The sequence below is a fragment of the Gigantopelta aegis genome, chromosome 3 (assembly GCF_016097555.1).
Source record: "Gigantopelta aegis isolate Gae_Host chromosome 3, Gae_host_genome, whole genome shotgun sequence".
Taxonomy (NCBI): Eukaryota; Metazoa; Mollusca; class Gastropoda; order Neomphalida; family Peltospiridae; genus Gigantopelta; species Gigantopelta aegis.
Window position 1 is genome coordinate 74,192,849 of NC_054701.1, and position 24,886 is coordinate 74,217,734.

At 37.9% G+C, this 24,886-nt stretch overlaps 1 protein-coding gene and 1 long non-coding RNA gene across 3 annotated transcripts in view; one reads left to right on the top strand and one right to left on the bottom strand.

Moving 5' to 3' along the window:
* The window catches only part of LOC121369068, a 54,304-nt gene extending 46,356 nt beyond the window's left edge, over positions 1-7,948 (bottom strand). Inside the window, exon 1 of the long non-coding RNA XR_005957551.1 lies at positions 7,773-7,948. This is a non-coding gene — a long non-coding RNA (uncharacterized LOC121369068). The remainder of the gene's footprint in view (positions 1-7,772) is intronic.
* Positions 1-23,431, top strand: part of LOC121369067 (FACT complex subunit SSRP1-A-like) — a 42,099-nt gene extending 18,668 nt beyond the window's left edge. The window contains exons 1-4 of one of the 2 annotated variants that reach the window (XM_041493897.1): positions 11,498-12,002; positions 12,320-12,471; positions 13,164-13,511; positions 21,887-23,431. In XM_041493897.1, the coding sequence (XP_041349831.1) occupies positions 11,582-12,002; positions 12,320-12,471; positions 13,164-13,511; positions 21,887-22,054 (1,089 nt within the window). In that variant the 5' untranslated portion in view covers positions 11,498-11,581 and the 3' untranslated portion in view covers positions 22,055-23,431. Of the gene's footprint in view, positions 1-11,497; positions 12,003-12,319; positions 12,472-13,163; positions 13,512-21,886 lie in introns of those variants that run through there. The other variant, XM_041493898.1, reaches the window with a different exon arrangement.
* The last annotated feature ends 1,455 nt before the right edge of the window (positions 23,432-24,886 follow it).

Sequence of the window (24,886 nt, forward strand, 5' to 3'; positions counted from 1 at the left end):
GGAGCACTCACTCAGGGTTTGGAGTCGGTATCTGGATTAAAAATCCCATGCCTCGACTGGGATCCGAACCCAGTACCTACCAGCCTGTAGACCGATGGTCTAACCACTACGCCACCGAGGCCGGTCTGACCGAAATAGTGTAACAGCATTAGGTTTGTTACAAAAAATACGACAAACATCTGCAGGGTTCAGGTTAAATGCAGTATATTGAACAGCATTAAGCTGGGGGTTTTAAATCTGAAACAATCAAAACAATACATCCAGTGAAAGTACGGTACATGACATTCGATAATAAATACGTATATGTCATTTCATATATCGTCGCAGATAATTAATTGTACATCTATTCTGAATCACATATTATTAATACATGGTTCACACAAAACAACAGATTCACAATGCACATGATATAACACCATATGTTAATCATTTATACAAATACACAATCCATGCTTTACTAATATATATACATATTATTAAAATACCATTGTATACAGATAACATTCGATATGGCCACAATAGTGCAGAATATAATATATTCAACAAGCTAAATTCAATCATAATATTTTCTGTGACTGTTCTCTCATAACGTCTGTCTGGTATATTCCTCAGACCTAATTTCAATTTTGATATTTCATATAATTAATGAATCTCATTATATCAATTCTGTAGTCAATACTAATATGACATTGTAACCAGTGTATCTAAGACGTTACGCACAATGTTCGTACTTCAAACGGTAACGTCAAAAAAAGGTCAAAATGACGCCATCTTTTTCTAACGTTGTTAACACCTATACATTGTACTATATTAAACTACTTTGCCAATATGATTAAGCTTTACAAGACGTGTCCCTTTTATCATCATACCATATCTCCGGGGGTGAGATATGGTCAGAATATTCAAACCCGGATGGTCTTGGGAGAAAGTAGCCGGGATAGAGCTACAGGTAATAGTACGGTTTCGTATCTGTTGGAATTTCGTCATCGATAATCGGTTATAATCGGTGTGCACCAACTGATCAACTTTCGATTACACGATCAGATAGAATTATACAAACATAACAATGATATTAAGGACTGTGCACCTAAGATGGGTGATCAAAATGCCCCAAGCCTAACTAATTAAGAGAAAGGCGGTAAAACGTAACTGACTTTATTTTTCAATAGTCACCACGAACAGCTATAGACTTGTTCACAACGTTCACAAAGCTTTTCTATGCCACTCCAATAAAATATTTTATCTTCCTTGATAAACCATTCTTCTGTAGCTGAATTGAGATAATCGGCATCCTCTTAACGCTTTTTACGGATGTGGCCCTTCAAATTGGTAAGCAGGTCGAAGTCATACGGCGCCAGGTCTGGGGAATAGGGTGGGCGCAACAACTCGAATCCCTGGTAACAAACGTTGCTTAAGGCGTTCCCGTTTCATCCCTGGTAGCAAACGTTCCTTAAGGCGTTCGCGTTTCATCCCTGGTAGCAAACGTTGCTTAAGACGTTCTCGTTTCATCCCTGGTAGAAAACGTTGCTTAAGGCGTTCCCGTTTCATCCCTGGTAGCAAACGTTCCTTAAGGCGTTCCCGTTTCATCCCTGGTAAGCAAACGTTGATTAAGACGTTCGCATTTCATCCCTGGTAGCAAATGTTGCTTAAGGCGTTCGCGTTTCATCCCTGGTAGCAAACGTTGCTTAAGACGTTTCGTTTCATCCCTGGTAGCAAACGTTGCTTAAGGCGTTCGCGTTTCATCCCTGGTAGCAAACGCTGCTTAAGGCGTTCGCATTTCATCCTTGGTAGCAAACGTTGCTTAAGACGTTCGCATTTCATCCCTGGTAAGCAAACGTTGATTAAGACGTTCGCGTTTCATCCCTGGTAGCAAGGACAAATTCTCGGCCCCTATGAGCACAGACTTTGTTCATACCCAGTGTTTATGGACAATGGACTCAGCCATAAAAGATCCCCAGAATGTATTCTATCTGTCACACCGTCTCTCTTTGATCCTCCATCATAATGCGCCCCACGGCCTCGTTGTTTTTCTGGTTTATTGATGTGTTAGAATGCCAGGTCTTGGGTTATCTTCAACGGATGTCCTGCCACAACAGGATTCTATAATTACTTGACTATGAAATATGAAGGAGACTGGTCCTGGTACAAGTTGACAGAGAGACGTGTTTGAACCTTCAGTGGATGTAAGCACGCGTCAAATTGATTGATTGATTGATTTATTGATTGATTGATTGATATTTGATTGAACGAGAAATAGCCCGATGGGCCCACCGATGGGTATCGAGCCAAGACCGACCGCACATCAAGCGTCCCGTCTCATTGGCGGTTGTAAATACTTGTTTCTTTTATCAGTAGATGATCGTAATATGTGGAGGTTTCTTTTACCTGTCGTTCCAGCCAGTGCACCATGACTGATATATCAAAATCCATGATATGTGCCATCCTGTCTAAAAGATCCCTTGCTACCTAATGGAACAATGTAGCGGGTTTCCTCTTTAAGACTATGTGTCAGAATTTGACATCCAATAACCGATGATTAATTAATCAATGTGCTCTAGTGGTGTCGATAAACAAAAACACACCTTTTTTGTTTTACCTGCTTATAATAGCCACATTGTGTTAAAAGTTTGTCCTTTTATTAGTGATTGTTATATACAGATTCCATTGTTTACAATTTGCGGATGTATATTAATACTTATACATTCAGCATCGAAATATGGGCTGCGCGCCATATTCCCTTCCCCAGCCAACCCCCCACCCCCCCCCCCCCCCACCCCTCATTACCCTCAATCCGACGGTGATTATTATCTTCTTTTCCCAGATGTGGGCAATCAGGAACGATTACTCTAATTGCATCAAGAACCTCTGACACCGTGCGCCTAGGAATTAGCGTTTGCTTCATTTTGTACGTGCATCGTGACATGGTGCAAATTCAACAACATAGTGGATAAAATAATTTATAACCTGAATGCACTGGAAGTATTTACAGTATTAATTAAAGTGACAGACCCTAGTTTATAAACACTGCGGCGTAGTTTTCACTACTGGAAGCTTTTTTCTTCTTCTTCTTTTTTTTTTTTTTTGATAATTAAAATCAGTTATAACATGTAGATTTTATTGTTTAGATTATTCATTTGCGTGCATTACATCCGAAGTGTATGTGGTCATCCTGGTATTTCTACTATCACGAACTGCATTTCTTTATTAAAAACGCACGTACTTCTGAGAAGTAACGGTTATGGTGACAAGCTCTGGTTTATTTTTAAGGGTATATTTCCCCGTGTCAACGTCACTGACTCTTGTTTCACTCTGTTGTACCTTTATCCAGATGTGTTACAGGTTTGTAGATTAACCAAACTTTGAGTCCATTTTCACGGTTTGAATCTAGGGTCTGCGTCTTTAAATGTTTAGCTTTGTGACGAACATCCGAACTAGTGTTTTAAAGGGACAGACCCTAGTTTTTAAACACTAAGGCATATTTTTCACCTAAACCCTAGTTTCAACCTATAACAATGGACACTAAATTTGGTTAATTTACAAACCTGTAACAAATTTGGATACAATAGAGTCTGTGACGTTGAAATACCCTTAAAATAGATTAAAACGCGATTAACTAATCATTACTTCTCAGACGCACGTGCGTTTTTAAAAATATTAAAAATGCATTATGTGATATTAGAAACACCAGGATGACCAGAAACACTACGAAAATGGATAATCTAAACAATAAAATATACTCTTCAAAAAAAGAAACGCAAAAAGGTACAAATGGGTTATAACTCCGATTTTATGTTTCCTACCGGTTCATGCTTTGTGAATATAAGGTCATTGCATGTCCCAAACACATTCCCACGGTTACATTCGATAAAACGCAGCTACTGTACAATAAAGTTCCAAAATGTGAATATTCGCAAAAACGCAGCCACGTGCAAACCATGTCACCACTGCACGTGTGTTGTCTGCACGTGCAACATGAACACCGACAGTATAAAAGTGCAGGGTGTTCGCTTGCCTGGCCTCTGTATCTGGCCGACAGTTGACAATCCAGGACATGCCACGTCTCAGTGAACCGCAGAGAAACAATGCCATCGGCCGACTAGACGCAGGCGAATCCAGAACGGCCGTTGCCAGGGCATTCCATGTGTCCCCAAGCACCATCTCCAGACTGTGGGACCGTTACCAGCAACATGGATCAACACATGATCTCCCTAGATCCGGTCGACCACGGGTCACTACCCCCGGGCAGGACCGCTACATCCGGGTACGCCACCTTCGGGAACGATTGACTACTGCCACCTCCACAGCCGCAGCAATACCAGGTTTGCGCAGGATATCCGACCAGACCGTACGGAACCGCCTACGTGAGGTAGGAATTCGTGCCAGACGTCCAGTTCGAGGTGTCATCTTAACACCACAACACCGTCGACTCCGACTGCAGTGGTGCCAGATTCATCGACAATGGCCTCAACTGCGATGGAGACAGGTGTGGTTCAGTGACGAGTCCCGATTTCTGCTCCGACGTCATGATGGAAGATGTCGCGTGTATAGGCGTCGTGGTGAACGTTATGCGGCAAACTGCGTGCAGGAAGTGGACAGATTCGGCGGGGGTAGTGTCATGGTGTGGGCAGCCATCTCACACACTGGCAGAACTGACCTGGTCCACGTGCAGGGCAACCTGAATGCACAGGGCTACACTGACCAGATCCTCCGGCCACACATCGTTCCAGTTATGGCCAACGCCAACGCAGTGTTCCAACATGACAACGCCAGGCCTCACACAGCACGTCTCACAACGGCTTTCCTACAGAACAACATTAATGTCCTTCCTTGGCCATCGATATCACCGGATTTGAACCCAATTGAGAATCTATGGGACGAGTTGGACCGACGCCTCCGACAGCGACAACCACAGCCCCAGACCCTGCCCGAGCTGGCAGCAGCCTTGCAGGCCGAGTGGGCCACCATCCCCTGGGACGTCATCCGTACTCTGGTTGCTTCAATGGGCAGGCGGTGCCAGGCAGTTGTCAACACACGCGGAGGCCACACCCGGTATTGACTCCAGATGACCTTGACCTTGGTGGTGTGTCCTATCACTTACTCACAATGGACTAGAGTGAATTGTGAACAATCCTGCAACATTTGGTAATTATCGGACTCACCATTCAATAATTAAATCAATTCTCCAAATGTTACGACAATGTGGTTTTGCGTTTCTTCTTTTGAAGAGTATATAAGTAGTGTTTGATTTCAGTGATCATAAACGGCTCTAATAGTAAAAACAATATGCCTTAGTGTTTAAAAATTAGGCTATGTCCCTTAACGTTGTTTAACATTTTTAACTTCACTATCAACAGCTTGAGTCGCCATGTTCTTTGAACTGTAGTCCTATCAGTTAGAACTAGTGTTACAACGGTTTTTATTTTTTATTTAAGGATCAACTACAGCTATTGTTGCACCGTTGTTTGACCTCGGTATCAAATAGAACTAGTGTTTCAAACGTTGAACATTTAACTCCAACATCAACTTGAACTAGTATTATTCAACGTTTTTAACTTTCGGTGTCAAGTAGTCTAACCATAGAAGTATAGGACACAATTTTAATGGGAGAACGGAAAACGTCTGCCCCCAAAATATTAAGGATGTCATAATTTCCGCATAATGTCTGTATATGAACAGCGAATACGTATTATCAGGAATAGGTATAACGCCTGGAAATTGAATTTCTAATATATAATATTAACACAGCGTAGTTTTTTTTTAATGAATATCAATGAATTTGAATGAATAGAAGTCGCAAGTTGGTAAAGTAGGTTCTTGTATTTTCCTTTCCAACATGAAACATGATTAACAAGTTGAACGATAGAGCTGACATTGCGACAGACTTTTAGGGTCTCCCCTTGAGTCTCGCTCTCTCTCTTCGGACTATCTTTGAGTCTCTATCTCTCTTTTCATGTATGGAAAAACGAATCTTTACATTTGTTGACTCGTAATTGCCATTGGTTTTAATCCTTAGCTGATGAGCTGGTGGCAAAAAATAAAAGCCACAGTGTTCTTAACTGCTGTAATGAAGTTTCACATTAATTGGACTGATTGCTATCCCCAAATTAACTAATGTCTAAGTTCTTGTGTAAATGCAGGTGACACAATAACAATTAATTGAATCGTATATATACAGCTAACTATATATTATTTTCATTTGAATAAATAGTTGTAAATGTTCCACTATGATAATATCTGAAATTCAGTCAGTTATTAGTCCGGTATAGGTTTCGCTTCCGTCCTTCTGTCCATCTGTCTGTCCACATATAGTTTTCCGGAATTTGTTCGCAGTGTCTCAAGATAGCGAACTGAAATTTTGTGTATGACTTTATCATGTATCGTTACAGATCAATTCTGACTTTCGTAGCGATTTACCTGTTTCACAGAGTTATGGCTTTTGAACTTAGGAGATAAGCAAATTTGTTGGGACCAGAAGTGGACATGTATTAATTTAGCAGTACTCTCAGAATATTTGTTTTATACTTATTCCCTGAAATTGTTTCACCGATACTTTTAAAAACAAATAATAATAATAATAATATATAAAAATAAACAAAGTTCAAGGTCATAACGGTGTGCAGACAATATTTTGTGTGTCGACCATGGGAGTCGAGAACTGCCTGACATTTCCTTTCCATGAAAGCTATAAGATTACGAATTACACCTCAGTCTGCGTGTAGTGTCAGTGCCTACTGTGAAAGACTGTGGCTGTGGTTGATGCCGTCTCAATTATGTATCCTAATCATCCCATAGATGTTCTATGGGATTCAAATCCGGTGATCTAGCGGGTCAGGCCAGGTCCTAACTGTTGTTGTGTATGTATGTTGTTACGATACTAGCTATATGTGTAACACGATTGGTATATCAGAAGCCTTTGTATATACATGTATTGCAATGTAAACAATGTAGCGGGTTTCCTTTCTAAGACTATATGTCAGAATTACAAAATATTTGACATCCAATAGCCGATGATGAATAAATCAATGCCTCTAGTGGTGTCGTTACACAAAACAAACTTACTTTTAACGTGGTCTACCTGATCTGTAAAAGTCCCTTGTTGTCGGTTACTGGAACTGATATCACAATATGGTGTTTGGGGATGCATGCAACATCCTTGCCATGCCCAACTTAGAAAGAAAGAAATGTTTTATTTAACGACGCACTCAACACATTTTTTATTTACGGTTATATGGCGTCAGACATATGGTTAAGGACCACACAGATGTTGAGAGGAAACCCGCTGTCGCCACTACATGGGCTACTCTTTCCGATTAGCAGCAAGGGATCTTTTATTTGCGCTTCCCACGGGCAGGATAGCACAAACCATGACCTTTGTTGAACCAGTTATGGATCACTGGTCGGTGCAATTGGTTTACACCTACCCACTGAGCCTTGTGGAGCACTCACTCAGGGTTTGGAGTCGGTATCTGAATTAAAAATCCTATGCCTCGACTGGGATCCGAACCCATTACCTACCAGCCTTTAGGCCAATGACCTAATCACGACGCCACCGAGGCCGGTAGTTGTGTATGTATGCTGTTACGATACTAGCTATATATACAACACGATTGGTGTATCAAAAGCCTTGGTATGTACATGTATTGCAATGTAAACAATGTAGCGGGTTTCCTTTCTAAGACTATATGTCAGAATTACAAAATATTTGACATCCAATAGCCGATGATGAATAAATCAATGTGCTCTAGTGGTGTCGTTACACAAAACAAACTTACTTTTAACGTGGTCTACCTGATCTGTGAATGTCCCTTGCTGTCTGTGACTGGAACTGATATCACAATATGGTGTTTGGGAATGCATGCAACATCCTTGCCATGCCCAACTTGAATCAATTGCCTGATTGTAAACGACTGATAGCGTCGTTGGTTGTGCTTCGTTCAGTCGTGGCATGTGTTTGATGTTGTGCAGTAACCAAAATAACGAGGACATGTAATCGAAAACCCTTTATTTTTATAGCACAGGTATTCATGTTTCACGTGCAGAATGCGCACGTGAACAGGTAACGTGATTTGCACGTTGGACGTTTAGACAGATAAGCACGATTGTGATCTATATTTTTGGATCACCAAAGGACATTTTATGATGTATACGTTATGTTATGTGTAAAGTGTACATTGTGTGTGTGTGTGTGTGTGTGCGTGCGTGCGTGCGTGTTATATATATATATATATATATATATATATATATATATATATAGCGTTTCTTTTTTAGGAAATGATATAAACGTAGATGCTACAAAAATTATAATTAGTTACCAGTACAATCTCTCTGAGGTTTATATGTGTATCTATCTCTCTGTCTGTCTCTGTGTGTGTTTGTGTGCGTGTGCGTGTGTTTATCTCTCTCGTCCCCTCTCGCACATCTCTCTGACTAATCTCTTTCTCGTCTGTTTTTCTTTATCTCTGTTTGCCTTTGTGTGTGTGTCTCTCTCTCTCTCTCTCTCTCTCTCTCTCTCTCTCTCTCTCTCTCTCTCTCTCTCTCTCTCTGTATGTCTTTCTCTCCCTCTCCCTACCTCTCTCTCTTTGTATGTCTTTCTCTCCCTCCCCCTCTCCTCTCTCCCCCCCCCTCTCTCTCTCTCTCTCTCTCTCTCTCTCTCTCTCTCTCTCTCTCTCTCTCTCTCTCTCTCTCTCTCTCTCTCTCTCTCTCTCTCTTTCCTTTTTCATTTATTTTGTGTTTGTATACCTACTTGAGGTTCAAACACTTAACTACATATGGTTTTGTTTCTCCGTCTCGTCGGTGTGTCGTTGAAGCATTTCAAGTTGGACCCAGGTTTGGCCTGCAAACCCAAACTGGTTAATTCCCCAATAGCAAGCATAGGAATGTGTGTTTAACTACACCTCAGCACATTTCAAAGTACGGCTACTTGAAGTCTAGCATAATAATGTGTATTTAAAATCTTGGTCGAGAGATACATCAAAAATTAGAGTCCACCGAGGGGAATTAGCGATCGATCCTATAGCTCATCAGACCTCAGACGAACTCCCCAATGAGTCTAGCAGTGTTTTATATTACACATGAACCGATGACATGACCACTGAACGGTCGAGGTCGGTGAAGTTATATATATATAATTGGCATCAAAAGGCTGCCATTTCGCTACTTAGCCACAATATGGCCTGTATTAATGACACTTAATCGACTACAAAGTATGCAGTTTAGAGCTCATGGATTTACTCGATGGAAATAAGGATACTTCAAATCGCAGATACACATCGTTTTCGAGGACGTAATGGCATATACTGTTTGAGGTACAGTAGTTGTATAGTTATATTTGTTGCACGCTTTTCGGTACTGGTCAGTAAACCAAGATTGGGTGGAGGGAGAAGTGTGAGGGTAAGCTCAAAGTGTAGAATTGACCATGGTGGGAAGCTGGGTTTATACCAACATATTAAAGTGCTGATATGATCGGATTTTAGAAGTTAAGGGCCGAATTTACAACGTCCGTTTGATACTTACACGCGTGTAACTACAAACATTTGCAATGCTTAAACACCTGCGTTTACGAAAAAACAGGCATCATAAATTTGGCCCTATATTGTTGGGGTTTTTCGCATTTTTAGATCACTGTTAATTGCAATCGTATTTACAAGCATAACAATTGTGTGTGTGTGTGTGTGCGTGCGTGTGTGTGTGTGTGTGTGTGTGTGTGTGTGTGTGTGTGTATGTGTGTGTGTTTCTTTGGGGGGAGGGTATGGGGGTAGGGGAGGGGTAAGGATGTGGCGTCCCTCTGGATCTAATACTTTCTAAGTACTAATTGTCAAATGTCAACTGACTCAACAGATATCAAATGACCCAGCTAAATACATATGTGTTTCTCTTCTGTGTAAACTTAGTTTCTTACACATTGGTGAGAGCATCATTCGATATTTTTGATAACACATACTTGTTTACACATGCACGTTTCTTAACAATTTCAAGACATACGACTGGCTGCTCATAGGTGATGGCCAGGTCATCAATGCCATACCATCCAATTAAAAAAACAGTACGGTCGAAATCGATTACACTGTGACGTATAGTTAACCTGATAATCATTTGTTTGTGGCGCGTACGTTAGCCACAAGTACAAGGGTTGTAACTAACTTTTAGTTAAAATTTGCTTAGAACCTGATTTTTGAGGATATGTAAGAAATAGAATAATACATTCGTGTTCGCTAGATACCATTTATCTTTCAACTCGTCGTTTAAAAACGTATTCAACTCGCTTTCGCTAGTTAGATACATTTTAAAACAACGGGACAATGATTTTGAATCCAACTTTAAAAAATTAGGTTGAAAAGAAAATTACGTAGCGTAGGCCGGTTTAAAAATAACAAAACCTGTTTTTTTTAAACTTCAATTGCCTCTACAGGTCGAGATACATTTTCACCTTTTTAATGTATGATACAAATGATACACATGTACATCGAAAAATAAAAAGGAAGGCCGGCTCTTTATTCTAAGTATTATAGGGGTTGGGTTCATGGAAACATATATTGTTTTTCAGCCAAATAAAAAAGTTTGTTGTACTTGATAAAAAAAAAATTGGGTTATTGCTATATTTTGGTGGGCTAGTGGAATTTACAAACCTGTAGCCCTGCGGCTAGTGACTTTTCCAAACAATTGTCATACCCTGCTTTACCATTGGGTTACGTTCCGCCCCCTTGTAAAGGATATAAAAGTCTGTCTTGTTTAACAACACCACTAGAGCACATTGATTTATTAATCATTGGCTATTGGATATTAAACATTTGGTAATTTGGCACACGCTGCCAAACAATAATGCAAAGTTGCAAAGGAATCACTGCGCTTTTTACATGGATTACAACTAATAGTGTGGGTAGAATGATGGAAATACATGGTGAAAAGGTTTCAGGTAGAGTAATTTGCCCGAATATCTCTATCATTTTTGCAGGAATTTGAAGATTTTCTCCAGCACCGCCTCGTACGCTTATGACTCCCTTGATCTTTCCCAATGATACATGATCCCTCAAAACTTCTCTTTTTTTGTATCTCCAAATAGGGATCCATGACCCATTCTTGTTTTATTATGACGTCCATTCCGAACCCTTTGAAATAATTTTACATTAAATTACTGTTTCCCACCAAATCCCCTTTAACTTAGTTTCATCACAAAAGTAATCGAACTCGACGATCACGCATGTGCCCCCCCCCCCCCCCCCCCCCCCCCCCGATCCTCACCCCGCTAATCCCATCCTTGGCTTTATCACCAAGGTCATCGAGCCCGCAGAAATTCATCAATTTTCTCCACAGGAATTGTCGAAATATATTTATGTCTACATATTATTCATGAATCATATTGATCAGGTGTCTGGATATTTCTCGACTCAGCATGACTTTATCTTTGTAATAAATGTGTTGCTTTGTCAAGCCACACAGGAAATCGTTGATACGGCAACATATGGCGTATAGCGTGAGTCGCTTCTACACTTTCCACAATTATAAGCTTCATTTATCTACGCCGTGTCTTGAGAGGAGGATAGAAATACAAGAGTGCATGATATAATAATCTGTTAACGAAATCATGAAAAGGGGCGGGAAAGGCGTTTTCGCCAGGCAGACGTCGGAGAAAAAGAACCGAAAACATTCTGGCGCAGACCCCTGGTGCCTCGTATGCGGGGTCAACCTCAGGGTGGATGGCCGTAGTTTCCTCTTGCTTACTGAAGATAATGCCGCAGACATGCGCAAGCTTTTTGCGAAGATCCTGAATGTTGAAGTACGCGATACCTACGCGTCTGTGAATCTCTGCAACAAGTGCGAAAGAGCGCTGAACAGGATCAGTCGCTACGATGGCACAGAGTCCGCCAAGAAGGAAGCCAAGGGCCTGAGACTGTCCTTACAGAAGAACCTAAAGGAACATGGTCAGAAAATAGTAGATGCTGATGTCCCTGAGCATGAGGATGCGGCCAAGAACGGGGACGTTGAGAACGATGTCTTTGTTGAAAGTAAGTTGGCGCCAAGGCATCAGTCAACGCCTTTCGGAAGATACAAATTTAGTAACCTAAATTTCTTGGACTTCATCATGTTTGAAAAACAATTTAGACATAATCACGAGTTCTGAATTCTGATTCTAAATCGTATCTATGCGCAAAATAAAAGTCAAAGGGATGATTTGATAAGGTCATCAAGTTATGTCATGAAGTTAAACCAAAACAAGTCGAGACTGGCTATATACAGCATATGTAACCTGTGTACTTCTGTAATTATACTCAATGAAAGACATAATTCTGTAATATGAAAAATATGTATTTTGTTTTTGCAGACGAAAGCCCTTTGATAGAAAACGAAGTGAAGAGTAACACCAAGTCCGAGGTTGAAGCTAACCAAGAACAAGGGACTGACCCTGACCTTGACCAGGGCCAAGAGCCTGTTGTCAGCCCAGAACAAGACAAGGAAAATATCCATCCAAATAAGGTATTGGGGGTTACTTTGCAAGGGTCGATCACAACCAGTTCCCTGGACAGTTCCATGTAACAGTAATCTGTTAAAACGTCTTGTCCTGAAATACATGAACGGAATTACTCTTCGTTTAATATCTTGAGATTTGACTTGAAAAACTGCATCAACAAGTTTATATTCTGATTGACCTGGTTAACCTGTCCCTTTGTTAACTGGATATTTTCATAATTTTTATAGAAATTCTAAGTATCAGAGCTATTTGAAAAAAGATGCATCATTGGTGAATTCAGTTTGAGGGATGCCTGTTCCATTAGTTAAGCAGAAATACCTACGGGTATTTGTATTCAAATAAATTTCAAAGTTTTTTTTTTAATGTACAATTAAAATACTCGATTCAGATGCCTTCAAACTTAAATTAATAAAAAAAAATTATTCCTGATTCATCTGTTGTAAAGTAATTACACGTACCGCTAAATGAATTAAGAAATTGGGCCTATAAGCGGTGGGTAGGCCTATTGTCAAAACAAGAATCTCCCTATCTTCAATATATGAAACAAATATTTAAAAGAAATTTCTAGATTAAATACAGTGCACCTAAAACAAACCAAAACAAATCCGAAAACATTAAATATTTTTACATTTACATCCTACGTTTTATCATTTAAAATGTATTTCTTTATATTTCTTTTCAATGTCATTGATAATAGATGCCAATCAAAGATTTCTTTAAAACTACTCGAAAAAAGAAAGAGAAAAAGGAGAAAAAGGAGAAGAAAAAGAAAGAGAAAGAATTACAAAAAGCCGCCGACGAAAATGCAACAGCAGATGGAAACACCGACCAACAGGAGTCAAAAGAACAAGGACCTGGCGTAAAACCCGGAACACTGGCAGCGTTGGCCCAAACTGTCCCGAAGTTACCAGATCCGCCTCGGAATTGGGACTCGGACCCGGACCCGGACCCAGACGCGGAACAGAATGTGGTTGATGGCGGCGAGACTTATGTACCTCCCGAGACAGTAATTGAAGACATCATTAACGTGACGGAGGAGACCCAGGTAGAGAACTACTTCTCCCATCAGACATTGCGTGTAGTCAGTGGATGGTGCACAAAGCATGTGCATGTTGTCTTTAACGGATACTGTAGCTGACGTTTAAAATATAAACAGATTAATATACGGAAAACGAAAGAACACAAATTCGGAAAGAAGGATTATAAAGTTAATGTTGGTTTTTATTTCATGGCACCGTTGGAACATTAATTATTTAATCGTCAAATGTTTCGTAATTCTGACACATATATTCTTGAGAGGAAACCCGCTACATTTTGACATTAAAAGAAGGATTATATCTATGTTTTAAAAACATAAACAAATATCTGGTGTTTATTTTAAAATACTACTTAGTACTAGATTGGTACGGAAAAGAATAAACATACACACACAGTGTAATATATGCTTTCATGTCAGTCACAGAACTGTTGTTTTAAATGGACTTACTTCATAAAGTGAATTCAGAGAAAATTGAAAAACACGTTGTATCCTAGCTCTAATTTGTGAAGGGAAAAATATGTGTGCTAAACGGAACAATATTAACTTTGCTAGTAACACTATAAGACTGCAATCGTGTAACTTCAGTAATGGAGAAGGATAAACTGCGTTAGTATGTATGCAATATAACCAGATACAAAACGAGAAAATAATACTTTTATTAATTGAAAGAAAATTAATTTAACCCGATAACGCAAAATAAAATTAGTTATATAGTCATGAAATATATTTTAATTTGAATATTTAAATTGTCTGTTCTGTCACGGTCCCTTTATTGACGTATAAAACCTGCTAAAAGAGTACATCATTTGTTTTTACCGATCTCAGCATCTGGTCCCACCTAAGCAATATTCCTGACGTGACACGTTGAGTATTACGTAACCACTAGCTCGCCAGAGGGCGTATTCACTGTGATGGTACAAAATGGCTGCACCTGTTATATATAATAGCCGTCACATTTAACCGTTTTATTAATTAACTATATGATTATACTTGTTGATATTAAGCAATAATGTGCATTATATATCGTTGAATATGCATACAAGTCCAAAAGCCTTCCTTAAGCATTCCTTTAATTAAAATAAACATTGCTGGTGTGTTTCGAACCTCTGTTCTTGTCAAACTACTGAACAGAGAAATATGAAACCTTTAGGGGGCGTCGGTTCTAACTTAGTTTTCGTTTTGTCACTCTCCACAACTCCCACCCCACTACCACTAAACAACACTATCCCTTCGACATGATTGAAAACATCAACATTGATGGTTCGATGGTCAGCCGCTTTCGGGTTCGGATGTTGGGTTTCTTCTTGTTGTGTCCACAAACATGTTAGTTTAATGTTAGAGTAAACAATTTTTTTTAGATCAAATTAAAGGTCTGTTGCGTCAAATTTAGGACAATTTGTGTATTTAAAACACAGTACTGCCATGGTGTATTTACAACACAGTACTGCCATGATGTATTTAAACACAGTACTGCCATGGTGTATTTAAAACACAGTACTGTCATGGTGTATTTAAACAGTACTGCCATGGTGTATTTAAACACAGTACTGCCATGGTGTATTTACAACACAGTACTGCCATGAGGTATTTAAACACAGTACTGCCATGATGTATTCAAACAGTATTACCGTGGTGTATTCAAACACAGTATTACCATGGTGTATTTAAACACAGTACTGCCATGATGTATTTAAACAGTACTGCCATCGTGTATTTAAACACAGTACTGCCATGGTGTATTTAAACACAGTACTGCCATGGTGTATTTACAACACAGTACTGCCATGGTGTATTTACAACACAGTACTGTCATGGTGTATTTACAACACAGTACCACCATGGTGTATTTACAACACAGTACTGCCATGGTGTATTTAAAACACAGTACTGTCATGGTGTATTTAAACAGTACTGCCATGGTGTATTTAAACACAGTACTGCCATGGTGTATTTACAACACAGTACTGCCATGAGGTATTTAAACACAGTACTGCCATGATGTATTCAAACAGTATTACCGTGGTGTATTCAAACACAGTATTACCATGGTGTATTTAAACACAGTACTGCCATGATGTATTTAAACAGTACTGCCATCGTGTATTTAAACACAGTACTGCCATGGTGTATTTAAACACAGTACTGCCATGGTGTATTTACAACACAGTACTGCCATGGTGTATTTACAACACAGTACTGTCATGGTGTATTTACAACACAGTACCACCATGGTGTATTTACAACACAGTACTGCCATGGTGTATTTAAAACACAGTACTGCCATGATGTATTTAAACACAGTACTGCCATGATGTATTTAAACACAGTACTGCCATGGTGTATTTAAAACACAGTACTGACATGGTGTATTTAAACACAGTACTGACATGGTGTATTTAAACACAGTACTGCCATGGTGTATTTACAACACAGTACTGTCATGGTGTATTTACAACACAGTACTGCCATGGTGTATTTACAACACAGTACTGCCATGGTGTATTTAAAACACAGTACTGATATGATGTATTTAAACACAGTACTGCCATGGTGTATTTAAACACAGTACTGCCATGGTGTATTTAAAACACAGTACTGACATGGTGTATTTAAACACAGTACTGACATGGTGTATTTAAACACAGTACTGCCATGATGTATTTACAACACAGTACTGCCATGGTGTATTTAAAACACAGTACTGCCATGATGTATTTAAACACAGTACTGCCATGGTGTATTTAAACACAGTACTGCCATGGTGTATTTAAACACAGTACTGCCATGGTGTATTTAAACACAGTACTGCCATGATGTATTTAAACACAGTACTGCCATGGTGTATTTAAACACAGTACTGACATGGTGTATTTAAACACAGTACTGCCATGATGTATTTACAACACAGTACTGCCATGGTGTATTTACAACACAGTACTGCCATGGTGTATTTACAACACAGTATTTCCATGGTGTATTTAAACACAGTACTGCCATGGTGTATTTACAACACAGTACTGCCATGGTGTATTTAAACACAGTACTGCCATGGTGTATTTAAACACAGTACTGCCATGATGTATATAAACACAGTACTGCCATGGTGTATTTAAACACAGTACTGACATGGTGTATTTAAACACAGTACTGCCATGATGTATTTACAACACAGTACTGCCATGGTGTATTTAAAACACAGTACTGTTATGATGTATTTAAACACAGTACTGCCATGGTGTATTTAAACACAGTACTGCCATGGTGTATTTAAAACACAGTACTGACATGGTGTATGTAAACACAGTACTGACATGGTGTATTTAAACACAGTACTGCCATGATGTATTTACAACACAGTACTGCCATGGTGTATTTAAAACACAGTACTGCCATGATGTATTTAAACACAGTACTGCCATGGTGTATTTAAACACAGTACTACCATGGTGTATTTAAACACAGTACTGCCATGGTGTATTTAAACACAGTACTGCCATGATGTATTTAAACACAGTACTGCCATGGTGTATTTAAACACAGTACTGCCATGGTGTATTTAAACACAGTACTGCCATGATGTATTTACAACACAGTACTGCCATGGTGGTTTTACAACACAGTACTGCCATAGTGTATTTAAACACAGTACTGCCATGGTGTATTTAAACACAGTACTGCCATGGTGTATTTACAACACAGTATTTCCATGGTGTATTTAAACACAGTACTGCCATGGTGTATTTACAACACAGTACTGCCATGGTGTATTTAAACACAGTACTGCCATGGTGTATTTAAACACAGTACTGCCATGGTGTATTTAAACACAGTACTGCCATGATGTATATAAACACAGTACTGCCATGATGTATATAAACACAGTACTGCCATGGTGTATTTAAACACAGTACTGACATGGTGTATTTAAACACAGTACTGCCATGATGTATTTACAACACAGTACTGCCATGGTGTATTTAAAACACAGTACTGCTATGATGTATTTAAACACAGTACTGCCATGGTGTATTTAAACACAGTACTGCCATGGTGTATTTAAAACACAGTACTGACATGGTGTATTTAAACACAGTACTGACATGGTGTATTTAAACACAGTACTGCCATGATGTATTTACAACACAGTACTGCCATGGTGTATTTAAAACACAGTACTGCCATGATGTATTTAAACACAGTACTGCCATGGTGTATTTAAACACAGTACTGCCATGGTGTATTTAAACACAGTACTGCCATGATGTATTTAAACACAGTACTGCCATGGTGTATTTAAACACAGTACTGACATGGTGTATTTAAACACAGTACTGCCATGATGTATTTACAACACAGTACTGCCATGGTGTATTTACAACACAGTACTGCCATAGTGTATTTAAACACAGTACTGACATGGTGTATTTAAACACAGTACTGCCATGGTGTATTTACAACACAGTATTTCCATGGTGTATTTAAACACAGTACTGCCATGGTGTATTTACAACACAGTACTGCCATGGTGTATTTAAACACAGTACTGCCATGGTGTATTTAAACACAGTACTGCCATGGTGTATTTAAACACAGTACTGCCATGATGTATATAAACACAGTACTGCCATGGTGTATTTAAACACAGTACTGACATGGTATTTACAACACAGTACTGCCATGGTGTATTTAAAACACAGTACTGCCATGATGTATTTAAACACAGTACTGCCATGGTGTATTTAAACACAGTACTACCATGGTGTATTTAAACACAGTACTGCCATGGTGTATTTAAACACAGTACTGCCATGATGTATTTAAACACAGTACTGCCATGGTGTATTTAAACACAGTACTGCCATGGTGTATTTAAACACAGTACTGCCATGTATTTACTACTGCCATGATGTATTTACAACACAGTACTGCCAGTGGTTTTACAACACAGTACTGCCATAGTGTATTTAAACACAGTACTGCCATGGTGTATTTAAACACAGTACTGCCATGGTGTATTTACAACACAGTATTTCCATGGTGTATTTAAACACAGTACTGCCATGGTGTATTTACAACACAGTACTGCCATGGTGTATTTAAACACAGTACTGCCATGGTGTATTTAAACACAGTACTGCCATGGTGTATTTAAACACAGTACTGCCATGATGTATATAAACACAGTACTGCCATGATGTATATAAACACAGTACTGCCATGGTGTATTTAAACACAGTACTGACATGGTGTATTTAAACACAGTACTGCCATGATGTATTTACAACACAGTACTGCCATGGTGTATTTAAAACACAGTACTGCTATGATGTATTTAAACACAGTACTGCCATGGTGTATTTAAACACAGTACTGCCATGGTGTATTTAAAACACAGTACTGACATGGTGTATTTAAACACAGTACTGACATGGTGTATTTAAACACAGTACTGCCATGATGTATTTACAACACAGTACTGCCATGGTGTATTTAAAACACAGTACTGCCATGATGTATTTAAACACAGTACTGCCATGGTGTATTTAAACACAGTACTGCCATGGTGTATTTAAACACAGTACTGCCATGATGTATTTAAACACAGTACTGCCATGGTGTATTTAAACACAGTACTGACATGGTGTATTTAAACACAGTACTGCCATGATGTATTTACAACACAGTACTGCCATGGTGTATTTACAACACAGTACTGCCATAGTGTATTTAAACACAGTACTGACATGGTGTATTTAAACACAGTACTGCCATGGTGTATTTACAACACAGTATTTCCATGGTGTATTTAAACACAGTACTGCCATGGTGTATTTACAACACAGTACTGCCATGGTGTATTTAAACACAGTACTGCCATGGTGTATTTAAACACAGTACTGCCATGGTGTATTTAAACACAGTACTGCCATGGTGTATTTAAACACAGATGTATATAAACACAGTACTGCCATGGTGTATTTAAACACAGTACTGACATGGTATTTACAACACAGTACTGCCATGGTGTATTTAAAACACAGTACTGCTATGATGTATTTAAACACAGTACTGCCATGGTGTATTTAAACACAGTACTGCCATGATGTATTTAAACACAGTACTGCCATGGTGTATTTAAACATAGTACTGCCATGGTGTATTTACAACACAGTACTGCCATGATGTATTTACAACACAGTACTGCCATGGTGTATTTACAACACAGTACTGCCATGGTGTATTTACACACAGTACTGCCATGGTGTATTTAAACACAGTACTGCCATGGTGTATTTACAACACAGTACTGCCATGGTGTATTTACAACACAGTATTTCCATGGTGTATTTAAACACAGTACTGCCATGTATTTACAACACAGTACTGCCATGGTGTATTTAAAACACAGTACTGCCATGGTGTATTTAAACAGTACTGCCATGGCGACCATTTAGTTGTCGAAATTTGACAAACCGTTATATAAAGTACTATCTAGACAGGACAGGGATTGAATACTCTCTCTCTCTCTCTCTCTCTCTCTCTCTCTCTCTCTCTCTCTCTCTCTCTCTCTCTCTCTCTCTCTCTCTCTTTCTGTCTCTCTCCCTCTCTCTCTCTCACCTCTACCCAGATAGCTGATATATATTCCTAGGGTATTGTGTTTCAAACTTAATTAAATAATAAAATGAATTGATAAAAAGCGGTTTTATAAATGGCAAACACGTTGAAGAGGGGTTTTCAGGGGCTATGAATATAAATATATATAATAACTAAATGTTGTGAGTTACCTAGCGTGAGCTGAGGCGGGTTTCCACGGTAAATCATTATGAAATTCCTCTTTTCTCTCATTTCTATATAGGTTGTATCAAATAACGGTTTCGATAACAATAAAAGAACTCCCTTAAAATCACTGTAGTAATTGCGCGCTTTCTGTGTTGGTGCGATGCAACAGATGTTTTAGCAATTCTATTGTTATGCTTATGCTCATTACTTTCTCTCTCTTTTTTTTTTTTTTTTTTTTTTTTTTTTTGTATGAAAGTTAGAAAGTGTATAACAGTTTTTAACAACTCAAAATCAGGCATTTATTTATTTATGATTATTATCATGTTGATTAATGCTAGCGTGTACTTTTAAAACGAAACAACAACAAAATGTACATAAATATATGCTTTGCAAAATCAATTGTACATTGTTAAAATTAACTTACAAGTAGATAGAGGACATTTTTAGGAGGGTTTGGGTTTGGTTGGGGTTTTTGTTTTGTTTTTTGTTTTTTTGTTTTGTTTTGGGGGGTTTTCGGGGGGATTGGGGGTTGGTTTTTTGGGAGGGGGTTGCAGGCTTGTTTTTGTAATAAAGATAAGAGAGTAAACAATCGTTTTACTAGAACAAACTAGTCCCGAGTGTTACCACGAATAATAAATAAACAGCTGCAATGTTATTTAAAATATTGTAAGTGGTTTTCATTCATTTTATTTGTTCGTATGATAAATGTAGATGTAACGCTGGCAGCATTTCCAGATTTCCAGCCGACTGGATGCAGAGTTAATCAACACCCCCAGGCGTGTGTGCAGGAATTTATTCGGAGGAGGGAGTGGGGGTTAGGCGGTGTCTAGATTGCGATGAGTGAAATTTATAAGGGCATCGAGTCATGCTCCATCGGAATATTTTTTTTTAATATTTTTTTTGACTGATTGCACCCCCTTTTCTCACTATTATATTTTAAAAAGGCATCTTATTTAAAAAAACAAAAAAAAACAATAATAATAATAATAATAATAATAATAATAAAAATTATTATTAAAAGGTTTCCACATCTGATACATGTATATTTCGATCAATAAAAGGACGGGCTGTTCGACAACTCAGAACATTGTTTAACTAGCGGGCGTTCTACGGGCGCGGAACGTATAAAACAGACGCTTTAAAAATCAATTTTGTGTCTATAAATAGCAGCATTTTCATATAAATGGCTGGAGGTTGTTGCTTTCATTTCTTCTTCTTCTTTTTTTCTTTTTTATTAACCGCGTTAAAAACCATGCACGTGGAAAACGGCCCTCAGGTGTCAAACATGAGAAATGTTAAATGTGATTTAGCATTAAGAAAGAAATTGATGCCGACACATAAGTTACTCCTATTTAAGGGGGGGGGGGGGGGTCCATGATTTTATGGGAGGGGGTGCAACTTTAAAGTAGCATATATCAGGCAATTAGTTTGCGTTAAATTAGTCAGTTGGTACACTTAGCTTGCTGTAGGACATGTGTAGGGCCCGGGAGAGAGTACACGCCCAAAATATGTCTCTGAATGTGTTTACTATACTCGCAGAGTTTTCTCCTCTAATTAAAGCAATTTAAACTCTAGCTTATTTATTTATTTATTTCCTTCAGGATGAGAAGGAAAAGACCGAAGGAGAAAAACCTACAGATCCCGAAGGACCCGAGGTTAAGCCAATGGAAATCGCTGAACCGGTGAAGAAATCGGAAAAGTCTCCTCTCATCAAGGAAAGCAAGCTCAAAGACACCGGCCCTGGCTTCCTCTGCTGTACCATCCTGTAACCACTCAGCTCGGCTGTACCACCTCGTAACCAATCGGATCTGATTACTACCTTTTAACCAATCAGCTGGGTTGTACCAACTTACAAACAAAAATCAGTTTTATTGTACCAAGCTATAACAAATCAGTTGTATTGTATCAAACTATAACAAATCAGTTTTGTTGTACCAAACTATAACAAATCTAGTTTTATTGTACCAAACTATAACAAATCAGTTATGTTGTACCAACTTATAAAAAAAATGAACTCTCTTGTATTATCCTGTAACAAGCCATGTCTGGTGTATCTCCTTGTTCGGTTATACCAGCCTTTAATCAAGCAGCTTTGTTGTACCAACCGTTAACCAGTCCTATTTACAATACCACTATGTAACCACACAGAACTAGGCCCCCTGCTGAACCATTCTGTAGCCAGTCAGAGTTGATGTAACCAACCAGTTCTGTTGACCAATCATATTTTAGGTTCTATCTTTTAACCAATCAGATCTGCTTTTCCATCTTATGATTAAATAAATATGCAACATCATTTTTGATTAATCAGATCTGCTGTACTATTTTTAACCAATCCGACTTTCTCTAACATGGTATAGCTGTTTTTCTACAGCAGGTTATAGTGTAATAAGACCGCCATGGTTATTAACGAGCTTCATTTGAGTTGATTTTGTAGCCTGCTTTTAAAACTGATAATTTCATTTTGTATTAACATGCAGTTAGTCCATTAGCATTGTTTTAATTTCTAAACCAAACTCACGAATTTTACCTCTTTTTTTTTACTTCATAACAGTGTATTTGTTTAACTGTCCCCACCAATACAGTACAATCATGTGTTATTTAATACATGGATATATTACCAATGGTAAATCCTTGTTTTTCGCAGAACCCTTGGCATAATTTAGACTTAATATTTACGTTTGATATGTTCTAATTCTTATTAAACATGTGTCACATTTGTGGAATTTGACTTGACAGTTTCAACTTTGGGAATATAGTTATTTCACCCTTTGGTGTTTTCACGTTACCTTTCAAAACATTCAAGTAGTAATCATGGTTCAAGCTGTCGCTCGCCAAATTGTCAAATGTGAATTAAAGTTGAATTGGTAGATATATATTTTTTTATTAAATCGCAAAAAAAAAAAGTTACATGTACTTGCAAATCAAATAAATACAAGTACTAGTGTTCAAAGAGCCTTAATTTAGATTGGCTGCTAAAACGTGAGTATGGCTACACATTTTCTAACAAATTTCTAAGTTTTGGCAATCTGATTAAAATTAGCTCTACTGGTCTCACCAGTAGATCTAACAGCATTGCGTGGACTCCCATGTCCAGGTGACATTTCATCTATAAATAGCAATTTAAATATCGAACAATTACACTTCGCCTTTTATAGCGTTATTTGAGTGCGTACACATTCTAAAAATATCGGGCGAGACTATTTATGCAATAGGCGAACTTGTTGGTCTATTTCAACATTGAAAAAAACAGGGGGAAAAGTGTAGCAATAAACTCTGAATTGTATACTAGTATAAACAGATTTTATGGCTATACCATAACGTTGGGGGTGTTTTTTGTTGTTGTTGTTGTTTTTTTCGTCTTGAAACGAATTTTATATAAAATTTTATATTGAAATTAGTTTCCGGCATACTTCGTAATTCATCCGAATCATTTCGTATACCCTCGGCATAATCCCGAATGTTTTCAAATCACTGGCATGATTTTGCAAATAAGGTTTTGATTGATCGAATGGAAGGTCAACTGGACATGAGCTCCAACGGGCTGCTGTTAGATCCACATGTAATAGCGGAGCTAATTTTAATAAACTCTGAAATGTGTTTCTTGTCACTATCTGAAAATAAAAGGTTGAGATGTTCGACATTTTAGTTTTAAGAATCTTTTTACATAAACATGTTGACATATAAGTCATTAAATATTTGTTGGCGAATAACATCAAAGTGTAACCAGACAGGCAATAAAACCCTACACTCGTGTATTACATACACACCGTGCCCCTGTATTCCTTGACTATACTCTAAGAAGTAGGTTGATCTTTTCAGTGTATTTAGTATTTAAATAACCCAATGTTTTGGAGTTATTTATTCTTCTACTTTTATAACTATGCATGTGGTATGCTGTGGTTTGTAAATAGGTGTATAACAATAGAATGAGATCTAGCTTAAAAATGAAAAGCCCCCCCCCCCCAAAAAAAAAAAAAAAAAAAAAATAATAATAATAATATATAAAAAATACATAAATAAAATAATTATAATAATAATAATTAAAATATTAATAAAATAAAATTTGAATTAATTAAAAAGTTTGATAATTTATATTGATTTTTTGCATGTCAGTTTCTAAGTAATTGTACTTTTCAACAACAAAAAAATAGCAGTGGTATATTTCTATCGATGTTGTGGCTTAATATGGTAGAATTTATGTTCACATAGCTTTAAAATATATGCAAAAATAAATGGTGGTGTGCAACCTTAATTATTCATTGTTAATTGTAACATAGTAAAATAAGTACACTCGTGTTATTTGATGTGTTGCATGCAGCATTAAGCCTATTTGTTTGATTGATGATAACTATTCTCACTTCATTTTATTTATTCCTATTATGTTTTAACATCATTTGAATCTTATATGCAGTAATGTAGTCTATTTTAATTATAAAACTTTGTTCTGTCGAAGAACAAAAATGTCCAGCTAGTTGATTCGCAGGAATGATATCCATCGCTTTCTAACTGTATATAAAAGATTTACATGGATGACTGATAAAATTGGTTTAACTGTTTGGGATCATCTGATATTAATGAGAGACACCTTGCCAAGACCAATT